General features: G+C 32.8%; 1 protein-coding gene across 1 annotated transcript in view; it reads right to left on the reverse strand.

Annotated features, from left to right (window-relative positions):
- Positions 1 to 21220, reverse strand: part of Ac3 (Adenylate cyclase 3) — a 951674-nt gene that overhangs the window by 210355 nt on the left and 720099 nt on the right. Inside the window, exon 7 of the mRNA XM_075358061.1 lies at positions 8621 to 8759. Coding sequence (XP_075214176.1) covers positions 8621 to 8759 — 139 coding nt within the window. The remainder of the gene's footprint in view (positions 1 to 8620; positions 8760 to 21220) is intronic.

Here is a 21220-nt window from a genome sequence, read left to right on the forward strand (position 1 = left end):
GATGAAAACGTTGCGAAAGTGCGCGCGCTCCTGCTCGAACAACCTCATCTTACCATTCGGGCCATAGTAGAAGAATTAAATATCGCGGTAAATAAGCCGTACAAACAGTTCTAACAGAAAAACTGAACTGCCGAAGGTGTGCTTTCGTTACGTTCCACACTTCTTGACCAAAGTACAAAACCAGGTGCGTCTTTCTTGAGCTCAAGACTTCGTTGAAACTGCCGATAGTGACCCGAATTTTTTGTAACTGGGGATAAAGCTGGTGCTTCATGTATGATCCGCAAACCAAGCGTCGATCCGCTACTTGGTTGGATCCTGGAGCAAAAAGGCCGGCGAAAGTCAGGTAGTAAAAATCAAGAGTGAGAAGGATGTTGATTGCATTCTTCGACTCAAAGGGTCTAGTTCATCATGAATTTATCACAATTTGTCAGACCGTGAATTCTAAATTCTATTTGGAAGTAATGAAACGCCTGATGCGTCGCATTCATCGAATCCGATCCGAGTACCGGATCCGGACAGTTGGACTCTCTTGCACGACAATGCCCCGGCACACATGGCAACAGTTGTAACACGTTATTACGCCGCAAATCAAATTACCATCTTATCTTACGCGCCCTATTCACCTGACTTGGCTCTCGCAGATTATTTTATATTCCCAAAACTCAAGTTGAAGGTGAAAGGCCGCTTTTTCGACGAAATTCCGGCCATTCTAAGGGCTTCCACCGAGCAGTTGAAGGTGATCCCGTAAAAGATTTCTCCAGAGCGTTTGACGGGCTTTACCGGCGCTGCAACAAGTGTATAACAAGAGTAAGGTTCTATGTAGAGGGCTGATGTAAGTAAATTCGTTTATCTTTAAATCTGTATTTTTATATAATTTAGTTTGGGAACTTTTCAGACATACTGTGCATATTTATGTACCCTATGACACCCCGATAACGTATGGATTTCAACGCGAGGTCATACATCTAAATTAGTTCAGCCGTTGAGTTGCTATGGTGAAACAAACATACGTACACCCTAAATGCATTAAACTCCTTTTTGGGCAGTCGTGTAAAAATAACATCAAATTAGCAAGTATTTGTTAACTATTTTCATGTATAAATTTTCTACTGAAAAGAAATTCAATTATTGTTGAAAATAAAATGTTTTATTTTTATCATTTTGTAACAAACCATTATAAAAATAATACTATTTTGTAAATTTTAGTTTTACTTTCCGGCATCACAGCTCTAGAGCTTTGCTGCAGGAAGGAAAATATGGCAATATTTTCATAAAATGGGGTGTGGGTTTTATTTTTCGACGTTTCATGACCCTGGAACCCCAAAAAATAAAGAGCAGGAGGTAATGTTCGTCCCCGTACTTTTATAAAGTACTTAGTTCATAAAATAAATGAAAAAAATACGTGGTATCTCAGTTCAGTTAATCCATTCGATTACTTGTAAAAAGACAGAAAAATGTTCATTATTCTTAACATTTAAAACTCCAAAGGCTATTAAAAACACGTAATTAGAAATGTTCAATCATATTGCACATGTAACATACGTTATTGTACGTATATACGTGGCTTGTTTGAAGCTATTCACTAGATAAAATGGTTTTGATGAAATCTTGTACAGAGATTCGTGTATACGGGGAAATTTGTGGTGAAAGGTTTGGGGCCAATATCTCCTGGGGTAGGGTAGATAGTTTCTTTTGATCAATTTTCTCAAAATTTTGCAAACATAACTAAACTTTATATCAAGTAAGTATCTTTGTATAAATACATTATTATTTACCATTTAAAAAAAAAACATTTTTCCCCAATTTTCCCTTCCAAAAATTTAAAAAGCTATCTTTTTATTTATTAGACATATTTAACCGAATTTCTTGTGTTCCTAAGCATAGTAGTACTGCAAGAAAAAAAAATGAGGGCAATATTGTGGGTGGGGAACCGATCAAAGTTTAAAAATATCGATTTTTTTTTTATATATAACAACATTGGATAATGGATATAAATAACTAATGCCAGAAAAGTATAACAATTTTGTTTTCAGTTTTTACTTCCTTGTACGAAGTAAAGGAAGAAGTATTGTGATCGCGAAAAATTTCATTCAAATTTCAACGGAAATATTCATTTTGACCATCCTTGAATCCATTTTGACTTGTTTCGGCGTGACGTCTGTACGTACGTATGTATCTCGCATAAGTCAAAAACGAATAGCCGTAGTATGTTGAAATTTTGGTTTTAGGACTGTTATAACATTTAGTTGTGGACCTTCCCTTTTGATTGCAATTTACTGGGCCAAAAGTGTCCAAAAAAGTCCAAAATCCAAAAAAAATATGGATTTGAACTTTTTCTTAACTGCAATAATAAGGTCTCGCTGAGCGCTTTTCAAATTTTCAACGATATATCATAAGTGGTAGTTATTTTTATTGGTTCCAGAGTTGTAGCCAAATAAAATTTTAATTAGGCTAATGAAATATTTGGATCTTTCAAGGGGAAGGCACTTCAGTTCAAATCCGACTTCATCTCCTTTTTTTTAACTTTTTTTTTAATTTAAACATATTGATTTATTAATAATTATTAACCTCTGATTGTAAAAAAAATTCTCGATTAATAATAATTCAATAATAGCAATAATAAAACATATATATTAAAAAATATCAGAAGTTATTTGTGAAATAAAATTTTATGTACTTTTAAAAATGTTTATATGTAATTCAATAGGCGTACAAGGAAGTCATGTGATCCACATCATATTTTTTAAAAAATGTTTAAAGGTTGTTTTTAACAAGTAGAGTAAATAAGCATTCCACCGGGAAAATATGGCAATTTATCTGTTTTAATTTATTTTTAATTCAATAAAAAAGTGTTATTCGAAATTGTGTAACACGGATCTTGTATAGGCAAACAAAATTCCGAAATATTTTAATGAAAAATAGGTGGTGTAAAACTACATATTGCTTAACAATTTGATTACAAAACCAACTAGACTAATATAAAATTTAATTCCGCACGTAGCTAAATTAATAGAAATAATTCATTTATTTATTCTGTGGAAAACACTAAAAATACAAAAATTAGATGTAGTTTAACTTTTTAATTTTAAACTGTATTATAATCATTTTAAGGACACGGTTTTAGAGAGAGAGTATAGCTAACTCCAAGTATTACAGTGATAAAAGTCGTAGATAACACCGCTAACGGTGTCGCTAGTATATTCTCATTCTAAGGTAAGAGGATGTTCTTGAACTCTTCCTAATTTACTATATACACCGAGGTTCTGCATCACCTCCTTGACTGCTATATAAGAGCATTATAAGAAAATTATATCGATCAATAATGAAATTATAACCTTTAACCTACACTTACAAATATGATAGTATAAAACGAAATAACATTTGGTTACGTATACAGATGTACATTTCTAATTCCATGTCTAATGGCCTTTGAATTTTTAAATTAATTTTTTCTGCCTTTTTACGAATAATCGAACAGATTAAGTGAATTAAGATACGACGTACGTGTTTTTTTTTCATTTAATTTATAAACTAAGTTTGGAGAATAATAAAAACTCGCAGTAAGTGATAAAACATTTAGCTAATCGGTTGTTTTATAAATTAATAAAATTATCATAAAATGTAAAATTCTATTGTATTTAACTTAATTAATAAAAATGAACTTTAGTTTTCTGTGGATGGGATTGATGGTTTACAGCCTGATGATTTGAAATCAGCTGATTTGGAAATCTAGAGTTCCAGCGTTCAAGTCCCAGTAAAGGCTACTTTTATACGGATTTTAATACTAGATCGTGGATACCGGTGCTCTTTGGTGGTTGGGTTTCAATTAACCAGACATCTCAGGAATGGTCGAACTGAGAATGTGCAAGGCTACTCTTCATTTACACTCATATATATCATCCTCTGAAGTAATAATACCTGAACAGTAATTCCCGGAGGCTAAACAGGAAAAAGAAAGCCTGTTGATTTAATTGGCTTCATGCTAATATCCGAAGCCAACTGGCGAGCTGTTGATGGTTTCGCTGTTACCATGTTAAGAAGGAAGACTAAGGAAGAACGTCGACTAGATTTCTAGGACGCGAAATAGGATATGGGCTGGACAACAGCCAAGATTGCTGGCATGCCTCAAAATGTCGGTTTCGTTGAGTGGCTGGGGATTCCAAGGGAGACCGTAATAGTGATTAGGAAGACGGAAAAAGAACAAGAAACAAAATAAAAAATACCCAAAAACCAAAGAAGGGAAAAAGGATGAGGGATTATAAGAAATAATAATTTAAAAGATCTGGTTGCCCCAGGCTGACATGCCATGCCAGACATACAACCGATTGGCGGAAAGGCTCGGATACAGCATGGACACGCTCCTGGGCAATGTATACTTAATTGGATGACCGGCCTAGGAATTTAGGGGGAAAAAAATAAGTTTTGTGCGGGTAGATACATATTACCCCCAAAAAAATTTTAAGACTTGTTTTATAGCGGAAATTAATTTATTCAAAACAGAAAAAAGACTAAAGAATGCGCGAAAAATTTAATTTTAATGAAATATGCAATGAAAATATTATTAAAATTAAAACTCACTGTTTGATGGAACTCTAATTTTACTCAATTTAAAACATATTTACAAAAATGTAATACAATGGAAGTGCTAATTATTGAAATTCTCAGTGCAATTCAACTAATACAATCTGTAGAATTACGGAATGCCACCAAAAATATTGATCATTAAGTAGAGTACTATTCGTATATCCACTGTGGCAGAGGACATTTTCAGCAGTTTATAAGTTGTTTTTATTGTTTGTATTTGTTATTTTTCTAAACTTGTTAATTTTTTGGTTTATATATTGAAAGTTGTGTTTCATTTAATACCTGATTAAAATGTACCACATTTTTATACGCTGTATTTTTAATAAACTTCGTAATTCTTACTTCTGTATTTATTTTCTATCGATTTTAAACATACTATTTTACTCAGAATCAAATTTTTCTACATGTTTTGTTTAAAACTTTTATATGTTTTTTTATCCGTTTAACTAAGTTATTTTACGCCAAACATAAAATAATATGTTTTTCGACCCCGGTCTTTCGTTTTTTAGCCCCAAATTTCTGGAAAATGACTAAAAATACAGTTATGGGACATGTTTTTTTTTCTTTTTCAGTCCGCATTATATATAAAACCACTTAATTTGGATGCGAATACTTAAAGACTGGCTTATTTATACCGAAGGCGAAGAAATTAAAACGAAATGTTTTGTCAGCCGACACTCGCTAACGAAGCGTTTCCGAATCTATTTTTATATGAATTTTCTTCTTTATTTTTCCCGGTATGACATTTCCTGAAAGTTTTCTACATTCTTTATATATCACTCTGTATGTATGTATATGTATATAAATGTAAAATGTTTTATTACTAATTACTAGAATTGGATTATATGGATTTGCATATTCAGCCCATTCTCACCGGTTATTGCATATTTTCCTTAAAATCTAGTGATTTTAGCTACATTTACAATATTTTTCGGTAGGGTACCTAGTTAATAAATGAAATCTTACGATGTATTCGGCCAAACCTAAAAGTTTCACCGCTCTTAGAGCGCACTTAGGAGCTGCGAGTCTATGGTTTTGGTAGGATAATATTATTATAAGGCAAAATAAAACACAGTCTCACGCGAGACAAAGACGGACGATACCGTTCTGCGTCGCACACGCCTTACTGCAGCACTCCTCCCACTAGGCAATTAAATTATGTAAGCTATTGTTGACGCGCTCATTGTATTAGTTTAGTTTTTTATTTATTTGAGCAAGGTTTAATCGGTACCATGCCTTCCGAAAAAAGTGCCTCTTCGTAGATAGCTGACTATTCTGAACCGTTGACATACGACGGAAATGTTTTCTATAGTCGAGCTTGCGAGAAAAATAATTTGTGCACAGAAAAGTTTCAAATAACCCGGCATGTCAAGACAAGTCTTCATATCGCAGGATTGCAAAAGAAAGCCCCACGAGAACAACTTAAAAGCGGTAAGTAGCAGTGATTTCACTTTAAAAAGTAAACAAAAAAACTACTTTTAGCATGGATTTACGTGAAGCGTTGCTTAGAAGTAATATTCCTCATTCACAAACTTACAAATCCTACCTTCAACGTTTTTCTGCGAAAATATTGCTTGAATCAAAATATACCAGATGACTCAACATTGCGTAAAGATTACATACCAACAATTTACCTACATGTTCTGGAAGAAATACGCAATGAACTCAAGGATAGCATTACTTGGATTTCAGCTGACAAAACTACCGACGCTTGTGGTCGTTACATAGCGAATTTAATTGTCGGTACATTAAAACTAAAGCCCTCTTCTTCCTATCTGGTGGCCTACAAAGAACTCGAAAAGATAAATCATTCTACCATCGCCAGATTTGTGAATTAATGTATTAAAAAAATATTTCCTTAATCTTCTGCAGATAAAAGGGTGTTTGTACATTTCTCAGATGCGGTTACCTATATGATCAAGGCAGCCGAAACGCAAATGATGCATCTGACGTGCTTTGCTCTCGGAGTACATCGATTTGCTCAAGAAGTATAATCCACGTTTGGGAATGTAAATAAACTGATTTCATCAACAAAGAAAGTGTTTCTTAAGGCACCTGCTCATAATAAGGCCTACAAAGAAAAACTGTCAAATGCGCCTTTACGTCCCAGTGGTACCAGTGGTAACTCGATAGGGAACGTGGTTTGAAGCTGTGCTGTTTTACAATGAACATTTTGAGGCCATCAGAGGTGTAGTAAACGACTTCAATATTGTAGAGGCTATGGCAGTTTGTCAGTCCAAGGAAGCATTTAACGATTCTAGTATCAAAAAACATAGCTGTGATTAGTACTCATTTTCCCCACATACCTGCGAGTAATAAAAAGCTTGAAACTCAAGGTTTGGCGTTGACTGAATCTACTCAGTTAATGAATAAATTCCGCCAAATGAACTCCGCATTGCCAGAGGTATTCCCGTGTAAACTTAAAGAAAAATATGAAAACATTTGGAACAATAACCCAGGCTTTGAACCTTTGTGAAAAATTGATAGTTTTATTAATGGGACGGGTGAACTTTTACCAGAAACAATAAGTGCTAACAAAGCTCCCAAATTCAAATACTGCCCAGTTACCTCAGTGGATGTGGAGCGATCCTTTTCCACGAATAAAAATATTTTGCGTGATCATAATCATTGAGTGAACATAATCTTACTACCGAACATTTGGAACAGTACCTGATTGTTTACATTTACAAAAGTAACAAAATGTTAAATAATTGTTAATTATCGATCTGTTATTCAACTACTTACTAATTATATGCTGATTTTGAAATAAAAAAACTAAAAATTACTATATTTTATTATTTAAAGTTGCTTATTTTAACACTTTTCATGCATATTTTAAGCATTCTTCATGCATATTTCAAGCGCTTTATGTTGCATATAATTTGTTTACAAATCAAAAATTAATTTAAATGTCAGGAAAAGATTTTTGAAAGTATATGTTTGGAGCATCGCTTTATATGAAAGTGAAACTTGGACGATCAGAGTCCCTGAGAAGAAAAGATCAGAAGCTTTTGAAATGTGGTCCTACAGGAGAATGTTAAAAATCAGATGGGTGGATAAAGTGACAAATGAAGAGGTGTTGCGGCAAATCGATGAAGAAAGAAACATTTGGAAAAATATAGTTAAAAGAACAGACAGACTTATAGGCCCCATATTAAGACATCCTGGAATAGCCGCTTTAGTATTAGAGAGTCAAGTAGAAGGAAAAAAATGTGCAGGCACGCAACGTTTGTAATATGTAAAACAAATTGTTAGGGATGTAAGATGTAAGGGGTATATCGAAATGCAACGACTAGCACTAGATAGGGAATCTTGGAGAGCTGCATCAAACCAGTCAAATGACTGAAAACAAGAAAAAATAATTTTGCATATAATCCGGTCTCTACTAATAACTAACCTGTAAAATATTCATAATTTCAGAATATATTTCCATAGCGTCTGACTAATATTACATCCCTAATTTTCCTCCCTTCCTTATTTAGGGTAGAAGTATTATTATAAATCTTTATTGCATAATTTATAAAACCAATTCTACAGTCGTGAAATTCGACTATCAAAGTTGAATCGCTTTTCGGGAACTTTTATTAATGAAAAAATTATATAATTCATTAATTAAATATTAGCATTACCTCAACTAATTATTATTATTAATGAAGTTATTTCGTAATCGTGTTTATTCTTTTCAATCAGAAAATATAATTCTTAATAGATGTTGAAATTAAAATTTAAGTATTAAATCTAAAGTAGATATGAATTGATTTGATTTACGTTCACTTGAATTAATAAAAAAAAATTGTGTTATTAATTACTTATTGAGAATAAAAATGTAACATTCAATTGAAGTCGTTAGTTTTACAAACTATAAATATTTTTATCAATTACTATTTTTAAAAAATAGTAGAATGAATTCACCTGAAGAAAAGATAAAAATACATTAGACGTTATTTTAAGAAAGATATTAGGAATTATTTTTTTGCAATACGCTTACTTTTCTTTCGTATTTAATATTTAGAAGTAAAAACTTTAATGAGCTTACCGGCTTAAGTATTTTAACAATGAAAAATGTTTTTATTCCAGCCATTCTTAACATTTCTTCTCTTTTCTCTCCGAGTGCAGGTTCTACTTCGAATTCTCCGTTCAGGTAGCTTAATGTTTTCTCAGAGATATGAACTCTCCTGTAACAACATAAAAACTCCTTCAAAATGTGCTTTAAAAACTATCATTCATAACACAAAATTGATACAAAAATCTCTTCAAAAATATATGGGTGCTCTTATATAGCATACGTTATATACAGCACCTTTGCATATGGATATTATATTTGCATATTTTGTACAAATATATATATATATATATATATTCTGTCGCGGTTTCGCCCCCGAAAAAATGAATAAACACCCGTAAAAGTTGAAAATCACCATTATGCTGAAACATCAAAACGGGTCTCACAGCTCAGTTGCACATTAGACTTAAAACGCTTTTTGTTTTTTATTTTTTTTTTATCCTTTACTCCCCTCGGCCGGACATACAATCAAGTAAAGCTCAGCCCAGGAGTCCTTCAACTCTAAGAGGGCCTCTCCACCTACCGGCATGGCAGTTCAGCCCCCCGATGGATCTTTTTTATCGCCTGCCTCTAATCTCTGAGTACCGGACCCGACTATGTCGTTCCCCGACCCCTCCCCGAAGACCGGGTCTTGGTCTCTACTTTTTAATGCCTCACGCCTCTAACCACTGAGCAGGGAGAACGGGGCTTGACCAAGTCGCCCCGGCCCCACAACCCAGCAGCCGGGTCTAGGTCTTTTATTTTGTCCCATCCCAGCCTAAGGACCGCGGAGTCCCTGGTCGATCATCGTAACCGACACGCTGGCCATCACGACCGAGATTATCCGCCCTTCCCTAACTCTAAAATCCACGCCGGCGCCCCTCCTCGACTTTGTTTCGTACCACTTTAGTGTTAAATGAATTAAAAGGCCTTCAATTTTCATCTGATGCCAAAATAAAAGGTATTAAATTCTCTGGCTGAAGCCCATCCAGGCCAGCCTGCCTACGTAAAACGCGCCATTCCTCACACTCGAAGATTGTATGTTCCGCAGTATCTACCCTACTACAATACATACAGCAGGGGGAACTACGTCTGCCGAACCTATACAAATAATACTCGAAAGTCCCATGACCTGTTAACATTTGTGTCATGAAGAAATTCATTTAGCCATGACCCCTATTTAGTCAAAGATCTATGTCTGTAATTAGCCGCCTGATCCAATTAAAACCTCCACCTATCGTCCATTTCATTTTCCAGGAATTTCTCGTAGCCTCCATCGCATCACGTTTCCCTATCCATACCTTCATATCGCTTAGACTTAAAACCTAGAATGGCATCTCATAACAATCAATCTGTTAATTCCATTTACATATACTGGGTTAATTTTATTTTTCAGAAATTATTATTGTATTTTAATGCTTGGAAATTTGGTAAAGTTTAGAGAATTTAAAGAAAACTCAATTTTCTAGGGCTTTTTTTTCCTTTGTTGAATCAACTAAATAAATCTGATGAATTTTCAATTTATCATTAAAAGAAAATAATGATTAATTTAAAGAAATTTTAATGTAAATATTTCTATAATATGATTACGTTTAAAAACGTTTAATGTGTATATAACAAAAAAAGTGTAATTACATAAAAAATATCTCTGAATATTTGTTTTTATATGTGCAAACAGATTTATGAATGATTTGACTTTAAATTTAATTTGACTGAGTGTAGCTATTGTTTTGCAGATTAGTATGAAATTCATTTTTAAAACAAATTTTCATGATGTGAGAAGTTTCTCCGCGTAATATTGTAAAAAAAAAGAACAACATTTTTTGTACATTAATATATATTAAAACATTCAGGGGTAGTAAATTCAATAGTAGCTATCATGTACGTACGTATATATTATTAACTGGATTGTAAAATCTATATATCGAGTTCTTAGAATCAAACTGTTGTAACTCCAGTGTGAATAACCCCACTCTGAAGTTACAGTTCAAATAATTTACTCCATAAAGCTATACTGTCCTTCCTTCTTTTACAGTTGAACTCCTAATTTTGCAGCTGATACTTGTGATCTAACTTGTAACCGTTTCATTTTTATTAATTATAACATCATAATAAATTAAATTATAATAAAAAATATACATCAATTATAATATAAATGTCCATTTTATTTTTATATGTTTATATTTATCTATCCAGTAAATAATTGGGTTTAGAAAAAAAAAATTAATATTTAAAAAGGAATTTTAATATTGGATTGTTTGAACTAGTCAGATCAGTTTGGTTCATGGAAAGAGTATGACATTTTGAACAAAAACAAGCTTTTTTATTAAATAACAGAAACAAAGTTTCCAAGACATCAATACGAAAAAAACAATTCTTTTCGCGAAGAAAAAAGAAAGATAAAGATGAAGCAATTCATAAATCTGATAGTACTGAAATTTGCATTGATTTACAGAAAGTAATGAACAACTGTCCTGTCTTCAATCTAATAGTTTTAAAAACTAAGGAAATTTAAAAACAATTTTTTTTTCAGTCATTTGACTGGTTTGATGCAGCTCTCCAAGATTCCCTATCTAATGCTAGTCGTTGCATTACAGTATACCCCGTACATCCTACATCCCTAACAATTTGTATTATTTATACCAAACGTTGCCTGCCTGCACACTTTGTTCCTTCTACCTGTCCCTCCCGTATTAAAGCGACTATTCCAGGAAGCCTTAATATGTAGCCTATAACTGTGTCTTTTCTTTTAACTATATTTTTCAAAATGTTTCTTTCTTCATCGATTTGCCGCAATAGCTCTTCATTTGTCACTTTATCCAAACATATGATTTTTAACAGTCTTCTGCAGCACCACATTTAAAAAGCTTTTAATCTTATCTTCTCAGGTTCTCCGATCATCCAAGTTTCTCTTTCAATAAAGCTACGATCTAAACATATACTTTAAAAAATCTTTACCTGACGTTTAAATTAATTTTTATATAAACAAATTATATTTCTGACTGAAGGAACGTTTCGACTGTGCTATTCGGCATTTTATATCGCTCCTGCTTCGTCCATCTTTAGTAATTCTACTTCCCAAATAATAAAATTCTTCTACCCCCGTAATGTTTTCTCTTCCTATTTTTACATTCATTGGTCGATCTTTGCTTCTACATTTCATTACTTTCGTTTTGTTCGTAGAATTAATGTATCACCAGCAAATCGTAGCATCTTTATCTTTTCACCTTGTACTGCTAATTCGGATCTAAGTTGTTCTTCATCATTAACTGCTAGTTCTATGTAAATATTAAAAAGTAACGAGGATAGGGAACATCCTTGTCGGATCCCTTTTTTACTACGGTTTCTTTCTTATGTTTTTCAATTATTATTGTTGCTGTCTGGTTCCTGTAAATGTTAGCCATTGTTCTTCTCTCTGTATTTAAACCCTTATTTTTTTTAAATGCTGAACATTTTATTTCAGTATACGTTGTCGAACGCCTTTTCCAGGTTTATAAATGCCAACTATGTTGGTTTGTTTTTCTTTAATCTTACTTGTACTATTAATCTGAGGGCTAAAATTGCTTCCCTTGTTCCTATACTATTCCTGAAACCAATCTTCTCCTAACCCTGCTTCCACTCTCTTCTCAGTTCTTCTGTAGAGAATTCTAGTTAAGATTTTTGATGCATGATTAGTTAAGCTAATTGTTCTGTATTCTTCACATTTATCTGTTCCTGGTTTCTTTTGTATCATGACTATAACACTCTTTTTAAGTCTGACGGAACTCCTCCTTTTTCGTAAATATTACTCACCAGTTTGTATAATCTATCAATCGCTTCCTCACCTGCACTGCGCAGTAATTCTACAGGTATTCCGTCTATTCCAGGAGCCTTTCTGCCATTTAAATCTTTTAATGTTCTCTTAACTTCAGATCTCAGTATTGTTTCTCCCATTTCATCCTCTTCAACTTCCTCTTCTTCCTCTATAACACCATCATCTAATTCATTTCCTCCGTATAACTCTTCAATATATTCCACTCACCTATCGACTTTACATTTCGTATTATAAATTGGTGTACCATCTTTGTTTAACACATTATTGGATTTTAATTTATGCACCCCAAAATTTTCCTTAACTTTCTTGTATGCTCCGTCTATTTTACCAATATTCATTTCTCTTTCCACTTCTGAACAGTTTTCTTTAATCCACTTTTTATTCGCTAGTTTGATCTTCATGTTTATAGTACTTCTTAATTGTCGATAGTTCCTTTTACTTTCTTCATCACTAGCATTCTTATATTTTCTATGTTCATCCATCAGTTGCAATGTATCGTCTGAAACCCAAGGTTTTCTACCAGTGCTCTTTGTTCCGCCTAAGTTTGCTTCTGCTGATTTAAGAATTTCCTTTTTAACATTCTCCCATTCTTCTTCTACATTTTCTACCGTATCCTTTTTTACTCAGACCTCTTGTGATGTCCTCCTCAAAAATTTTCTTTACCTCCTCTTCCTCAAGCTTCTCTAAATTCCACCGATTCATCTGACACCTTTTCTTCAGGATTTTAAACTCCAATCTAGGTTTCATTATCACTAAACTATGGTCGATATCAATGACTGCTCCAGCAGTCATTGATATTCATTGGTATTCTTTGCATTCGACGAGTTAATTTCTAAATCTTTCCTAAACCATGATGTAATCTATCTGATACCTTGCAGTATCGCCTGGCTTTTTCCATGTGCTATAAAACAATATTAAATTTTTATTATAATTAAAAATTTTTTAATTCAGGGTTACTAATATATATATATATATATATATATATATACACAGAGGTAGTGGATCACGAAGTTCTCTCGCAACTTTCATAACCTATTCTGCAGATGTGAAAATAAAGGAAAAAGTTAATATAATTTTATGTCCTAAGATGCTTCTTTTGCGAGTTACGGCTAGTGAAGGATTTCGCTCAAATTTCAGCTACCCCGATAAAATGAGACCGTACTTAACTTTTTAGGACGTTAATTATGGTGAATAAGTACTGTACGGTTTTTGACGTGAAAAATCGAATAAAATAGGTTCCAGAACCGTATCTGCAGTAATCTTTGATAAATCTGGAGTTAAAACCAATAAATTGGGGTAAAATCCCTGTTATTTATTTTTGACGTACAATATAACTTTGTTAAATGATTATTTTATATATATAAGAATTTTAAACAAAACTTACAGAAAAGTTAATTCTAAACAAAATGGTGTAAGATAACTGTAATAAAACAAACAAAAGTTAGAAAAATTCGAAATGGTACTCGCAAGCGAGGCATTTCAGGACGTATATAAACTTTTTTCATTATTTTCACGTTTAGAATCGGTTATGAAAATCCCGGGAGAACTTCGCGATAAACATTGTATTTATTTAAACCCATACAGCGTCGTTAATGATATAAAAAATTATAATTTGTCAATGATAAAATGATTTTTCTCTCTTCTTTAATATGTCCCTCTCAATTTTAAATATTTTTAAACAGTTAAAATGTTACCTGACTTAAAACGTTTTATAAAGGTCATACAGTAATAAAGAAGTTGGAAGTTAATAAGAGTTTCTTGTATTCAGCAAACAGCAATATTATTTTCCTTAGTTTACTATATGTTGTAAGCAGAATGATTTAAAAAGATCATTGCAAAAAGTTTTTTTAAAAAAAAGTAATAAATTTAAATGAACAGCAGAATGCAATTCTTGATATAAAATTTATTAGATTGTTTTAATTTAGTACAGTATTTTTATTTTTTTATAATGATGAGTATCAAAGCAGTAAACAAAAGAAATAAATTTCACAAGATTAAGAAGAAAATTCATTAAGTTGATATTTTAAATTGCAAAATTAAATTTCATTGTTTGTTTTCTACGGGCTTTTATTTAATTATTTATAAATAAGAAGTTTTTTATTAGACTTTGAAATCAAAATACTGGGTATTTTTTCAAGTTAAATAAATGCTCGAACATTAAATAATTTACTTTTATAAGTAAAACAAAGATAAAATCTTAAATAAATCAAAAATGCTTTAAAATGAATTTTATTTGATCAGCCTCATCTAGTTTGACGATGTATTTCAGAGAAAAATATAAAAAGGAAAGCATTTGTTAAAAAAAAATAATATATTGGTCATAAGACCACTATTTTATATATTTTTATGAACAAGCATAGAAAATATAAGTAAATAAATTGCAAAAAACTCTTGCAGTTGATGGCTCTGAGATAAATAAATTTTGTCTTAAAACCGTTATTCTCCTTACCATGCACTAAGTTAATAAGACTGCTTCAAATTTTATCCGGCTTTTTTTTACAACTTTTGTTTTTATAAATCGACTTCCGTTTATTTAGAGAAATATTTTTATTATACTCGAACTATAGGAATTATAAAGTTTATTTATTTTAAATTCATTAAAACTTAAATATTTTTAAAAAATGCAAAAGCTTTGATCCTATAAAAGATTATTTTTATGCAACTTAGGATTAAATTTATAAATGAGGATAACGGTAAGCAAGTTATTTTGTATTCAACGAAGCCTAGTAAGGTAAAACTGATGTGTGCTTATAACCAGTATATGTTCAATTTCCGACAGAATTGCCTCAAACCGCGCTAAACCATAGCTACTTTATTAAACCGCTTCAATATTAATTATTGTAGTAGTTTCTATGGAAACCCGACCTTCTTGTACGGTTTAAATCGATATTAATTTTTCTAATAAACTTCTATAGGGAAGTGTTTCTTTTAGTAAAGATTTAGTTGAATTTAAATTTTAATTATTACTGCCTTGTTTAAGACTATTACCCAAAAATGCAACAACAGTTATTTTCTAAATTATTTAAAATTAAAGTCTTCGCTAATTCATAAACCTTTAGTTAAATTTAGTTATTTTTATTGTTGTTTACAAATTTAGTTATTCTAAAACAAAACTAAGTTATATAGAATTTACAAATAAAAACTAAAAATTGTCATTTATTTTGTACCTGATTCAAGTAATCGTCCCTGAAGTATTATAATAAAAAAATTGTAATAGACCAGTGATGAATTGGCTGAAGTGAATTCCGGAAAAGGCAAAACCAATCATCAAGAATGACAATCATTCCAAATTAGGCTTACTGGGAAAAGTAAACAACTTTATTCCCAAAAACCGGTTTGTTTTCTTTTAACAAGCCAAATACACGGTCACACTTTAGCATGCAGTACTGAAATGTACGGCCTGAGTTTTAGGTCATTGAGTATCTTATATAAAAATATGTGCAAGGCGATCATGATTTATGCCGCACATATTTGGGCGGATAGGATGAAATTTAAAAGTTATAGGGATATATTATCAGTCCACCGGGTTGGCCTAGTGGTGAATGCGTCTTCCCAAATCAGCAGATTTGGTAGTCGAGAGTTCCAGCGTTCAAGTCCTTGTAAAGTCAGTTATTTTTACACATATTTAAATACTAGATCGTGGATACCGGAGTTCTTTGGTGGTTGGGTTTCAATTAACCATACATCTCAGGAGTGGTCGAACTGAGACTGTACAAGACTACACTTCATTTACAGTCATACATATCATCCTCATTCATCCTCTGAAGAATAATGTGAACGGTAATTACCGGAGGCTAAACAAGAAAAAGAAAGAAAAGGTATTTATTATCAAGAGCCCAGCGCCTCTTGTTGACGGTGAAGGGAGGCTACAGAAAAATCACGAGGCGGTTTTGGTAATCACCGGGGTAAAACCTATAGACATCCTTGAATCTAAGCGACAGCAGCGAAATTTTGCTAAGAAGTCTGGTAAATTGACTTCTGTAAACTAAAAGAATTGAACAAAATGGATATCAGTTACGGCACGCTAAGTGGGATGAGATGGCAGATGGCCTAGCCTAGACTGCTACGTGGTAGACTCGGGTTTGTGACTGCAGTCGGGAGTAATTGATGTTGACGCCTTTCATGTTTTAAGTGTATTTACAAGATATGAGCTTAAACAAATGAAGGTTATCTGCCAGTTTGACGAAATCGGGTCGATTTTAGACTTGAAAGAAAATTGGAATAATCAGGACGAATCGACGATTGTCGAGGGATTTTTTGTTTCTTTAGAGAATGACTAAGGGAATTTAGATTGTGACCCTTTAGATAGGGTCCCGTTTCAAGTCCTAGTAAAGCCAGTTATTTTTACACGTATTTGAATACTAGATCGTGGATACCAGTGTTCTTTGGTGGTGGGTTTCAATTAACCACACATCTCAGGAATTGTCAACTGAGAATGTACAAGACTACACTTCATTTACACTCATACATATCATCCTCATTCATCCTTTGAAGAATTATCTAAACAGTAGTTACCGGAGTCTAAAACAGGAAAAAAAGAAGAAGAAGATAGGGTCCCGTTTAGGTGCTCTTTCCGCCAAGAAAGGTGCTTTGGCAGTGGTGCCCCGGTTAGGTAGATTTGCGTGTTAGTCTATATTTATTACTATATGTTGTGTTGGAGACTGTGATAGGCTGCGATTCGGGAAAGGGTCTTGTCAGCCTTATTCTCAGTACAGTCGGATGAGAGATCAGTTACTTTGTATTATGTATTTAATATAATTTTAATAAGAAAAGTTTTCTTATTAAAAAATTTATTTAGGTCAAAATTTAAGATATTGCGAAAAACATATTTTATGCGATGTGCCATTTAGTATGTAATTAGATTTGAGACTCAACTTTATTTAAATTTAAATCATTCCAGCTTTTTTTTTGGGTAACGATTAATTGAATTTACGGTTAAGTGATTCTTGGGTTAGAATAAGCACGGGATTCGCACTTTCGCAGGGGCAGTTAATGTAATTGTTTGGTCGGTTGTTTGCTGTCGGAGTATGTAATGGGACAAGTCTTGATACGAAGGCGAAAGTATAGGTTTGTTTTAACCGCTGCAAATGCCTCGACAGACATTTCCATCGGTGGCATCCTGACACAGGCCAAACTAACGATTCTTGTGTTATAAGGTTTATAGAGTATAAAAGACGACTTCCGGTAAAACCCATCATGGGTAGGGTGACTTCCCCTAGGAACGTTTCAGTATTGAAATGTAGTTTCAAGATAGTTTCACTGGTACCTTCTAATTAATCTACGAAATTTATTTTAGAGAAACTAACTAGCTCCTTTCTTTTTCATATTCTTTATTTACGTCACAGCAATCAGAAAAACTAAAAAAAAAAAAATTAGTAGTAAGGGTTGCTGTCATTGCTAGCAACATCGCTTTAACTGTAGTTAAAAATGTCTTGTCAACATAAGTTATTAATTTACCAATGTTCATTAGTAGTTTTATATAGCATGGATATCGTGTTGCATAATTTTTTGATCACCAAGCAGGATTTTTATTCAATAATATAGGCAATAAAAAGGACGTAAAGAATAACATGTCATAATAATGGTGTCTAAACAACTTTCTTTTATGACAGTATTAGGATCTATAAGCAATAACATTTAATATGACTTCCTTTACAAAATATTAATGTGATTACAATTAAACCTTATTAGAATCATTACATTATCAATAATTTTTGTGAACAATATGTAAAATAAAGGTAATAAATTATTTGCCCACCGGGCTAATCTAGTGGTTAAAATGTCACAAATAAATTGTTTAACAGCTGACTTTTGAAATCGAAGGTTATGAGATTCAAATCTTAGTAAAAGTTACTTTTATGGGGATTTGAATACTAGACAGTGAACTAGACCTGTGAACTTTGGTGGTTGGGTTTCAATTAACCACACATCTTAGGAACGGTCGAACTGAGATTGTACAAGACTACACTCATACATATCATCCTCCTTCAGCCTCTGAGGTAATACCTCAACGGTAATTAGCGGAGGCTAAACAGGAAAAAAAAAGAAAATTTTGTTTAGATATGACCAGCTGCCGACTTCCGTGGCTCGAGTGGTAGCGTCTCGGCCTTTCATCCGGTGGTTCAGGGTTCGAATCCCGATCAGACATGGCATTTTCACACGCTACAAAAATTGGCATTCATTTCATCCTCTGAAAAAATACCAAACGGTGGTCCCGGAGGTAGAAAAAAAAGTTTGGCTCAGCTGACGAGTTACATCCAGCTGATATATAAAAAGAAATTAAATAAAAGTTAAATTTTAAATAAAAGAAAAGTAAATTTTAATTAAAATACAGTCAGTTGAAGGATTAGAATAAATAAAATCCATTTACGTTTTGATGAATTTTTTTTAATCAAATAGTACATACCGGTATAGTGCATAGCCTGCAGGTGTTGCACGCTTTGGTCAGTTAAGTTATGTCAACTGTATGAAAATATTTGGTTTAATGATTTTATTGATACTTTCCAATTTTTTTTTTTAATGCCTTCATTTAAAATAATTACAAAAATTTACTCTACATAAATTACAGCAACAAATGTTCTATTTCTATGCATTTTTCGATTCTTTTTAAGAACGACCTATAGAGATTCTCTATTGATATCTCTAGACATTTGTTATACGCTCTTTCATGTTTTCAAAGGTAGTTGGTACTTTTAGGTAAACTTCTTTTTTAAGGTAACCCCATAAAACAAAGTCTACTGGAGTAAAGTCGGGGGAACGTGCAAGCCAATGAACAGGACCAACTCGACCAATCCAACGACCATTGTATTTGCGGTCGAAAATTACTCTGGTGATAACTGAATAATGTGCCGGAGAGCCATCATGATAACACATAGTTCTTCTCTTCTCCAAGGGTAGTTCATCAAGCAGTAAAGGCAACTGATTTTCTAGAAAATCTGCGTATTTCTCTTCGTTTCAAATTCCATAGTAAAAGTGTGGTATGATTAACGTACAGCCTATGATTCCCCATCAAACATTGACAGTCCACGGACGTTGATATTCTACTTTCATTAGCCACCGTGGAGTTTGCACAGCCCAATAATGCATATTATGTCTGTTTACTGCTCCGTGATTAGTAAAACCTGATTCGACGGAAAATAGAACATTATGAAAAAAATGTTGATCTATCTATACTTTTGCCAACTCCCATCGACAAAATGCTACTCTTAATTTAAAGTCGTTGCTATGAAACTCCTGATGCAGTGAAACGTGGTACGGATGAAATTGCATAAGTTTTAATATTCTTAGAACACTGTTTTTTGATATCCCGAAGTCACGTGAAATTCTTTTCGAACTAACGTAAGGATTTATAATGTCCGTCACAGCCACCGCTATTTCATCGTTTTCTGCTCTCACAGTATTTTGACGGTCCCTATTTTTGGCCTTCATACTTCCAGCATCACTAAATTGTTTTACAATTCTGTACACAGAAACGCAACTTGAAGTATTTGTACCGGGGAATCATAGAGCATATAAAGTAAATGTCTGATCAATATCTCAGTGGCATTTTCCCATCGTAAAGCAAAATTACTTCAGGTTTTTTTTCTAATTGTATATCGTTCCATAATTTCCAATAAATAAAAACTAATTAATTTCATATTTAATAGTTGGCGAGTAATAAAGTAATAAATAAATAATTGAAGGCACTATTAATACATTCACTTAGACAAATGACATTTGCAACTTAAACTTCACTTTTAGGCTGTTTTAAAACTTTCACTGGTGTTTACATGGTCAACTTCTTGTTCTTCTTCTTCATTATTTTTAGCTTCATTATTAATAGCACTGATTCTTTTTTATTTAACATCTTATTTTCTTTTCCTTTAAAATTTAACATCAGTTGCATGTAACTTGTCAGCTGTGCCAGCCCTAATGAAAGTAAAAATACCAATTTATAGGCCTACAATATTTTTGAAGATGAATAACTAATAAACTATAAATTTTAGAAAAAGTCTGCAATGAAATTCTAATTTTTTTCAAAGAATTCGATTCTGCGATAAAAAATACAGTTCCTATTTAGAAAAAAAAGTTGATCTTGAAATGGCCTTTATTTGACCTTATCAAGGACAACATAGCTTGTGAATGTATTTCCCCCTTGAAATGGAAAAACTTTAATATGAAACATTTTTTCCTAAAATGTGTATTTTTTGAGATATAGATGTGTTTAATTTAAAAATGGACCACCCAGTATATCTTCAACTCGTTGAGCCGTACGTTGCTTATTGTTCGCTAGTTGAACAGATTGCAACGTAGGCATTAGGGAAATAAAAAATATTACTGTAATATTATTTTTTTTATTTTCCTAATGTGTACGTTGTAATCTTCACTTCCTTCCTTTTTCCTGTTTAGCCTCCGGGAATTACGGTCAGGTATTACTTCAGAGGATGAATGAGGATATGTATGAGTATAAGTGAAGTGTAATCTTGTACAGTCAGGTCGAGCATTTCTGAGATATGTGTTTAATTGAAACCCAACTACCAAACAACACCGGTATCTACTATGTAGTATTCAAATCCGTATGAAAGTAACTGTCTTTAGTAGGACTTGAATGCTGGAACTCTCGACTTCCAAATCAGCTGATTTTTTGCGAAGACGGGTTCACTATTAGACCTACCCGGCGGTTGTAATCTGTTCCAACTAGTGAATAATAAGCTAACCCCCCCCCCCTCAGAACCCAATTTGATGAGGGTGATATGTATGACAAGTAATCTCTGATAAAGGTTTACATTATAATCATTTAT

This window comes from Lycorma delicatula, chromosome 2 (genome assembly GCF_047948215.1).
Source record: "Lycorma delicatula isolate Av1 chromosome 2, ASM4794821v1, whole genome shotgun sequence".
Taxonomy (NCBI): Eukaryota; Metazoa; Arthropoda; class Insecta; order Hemiptera; family Fulgoridae; genus Lycorma; species Lycorma delicatula.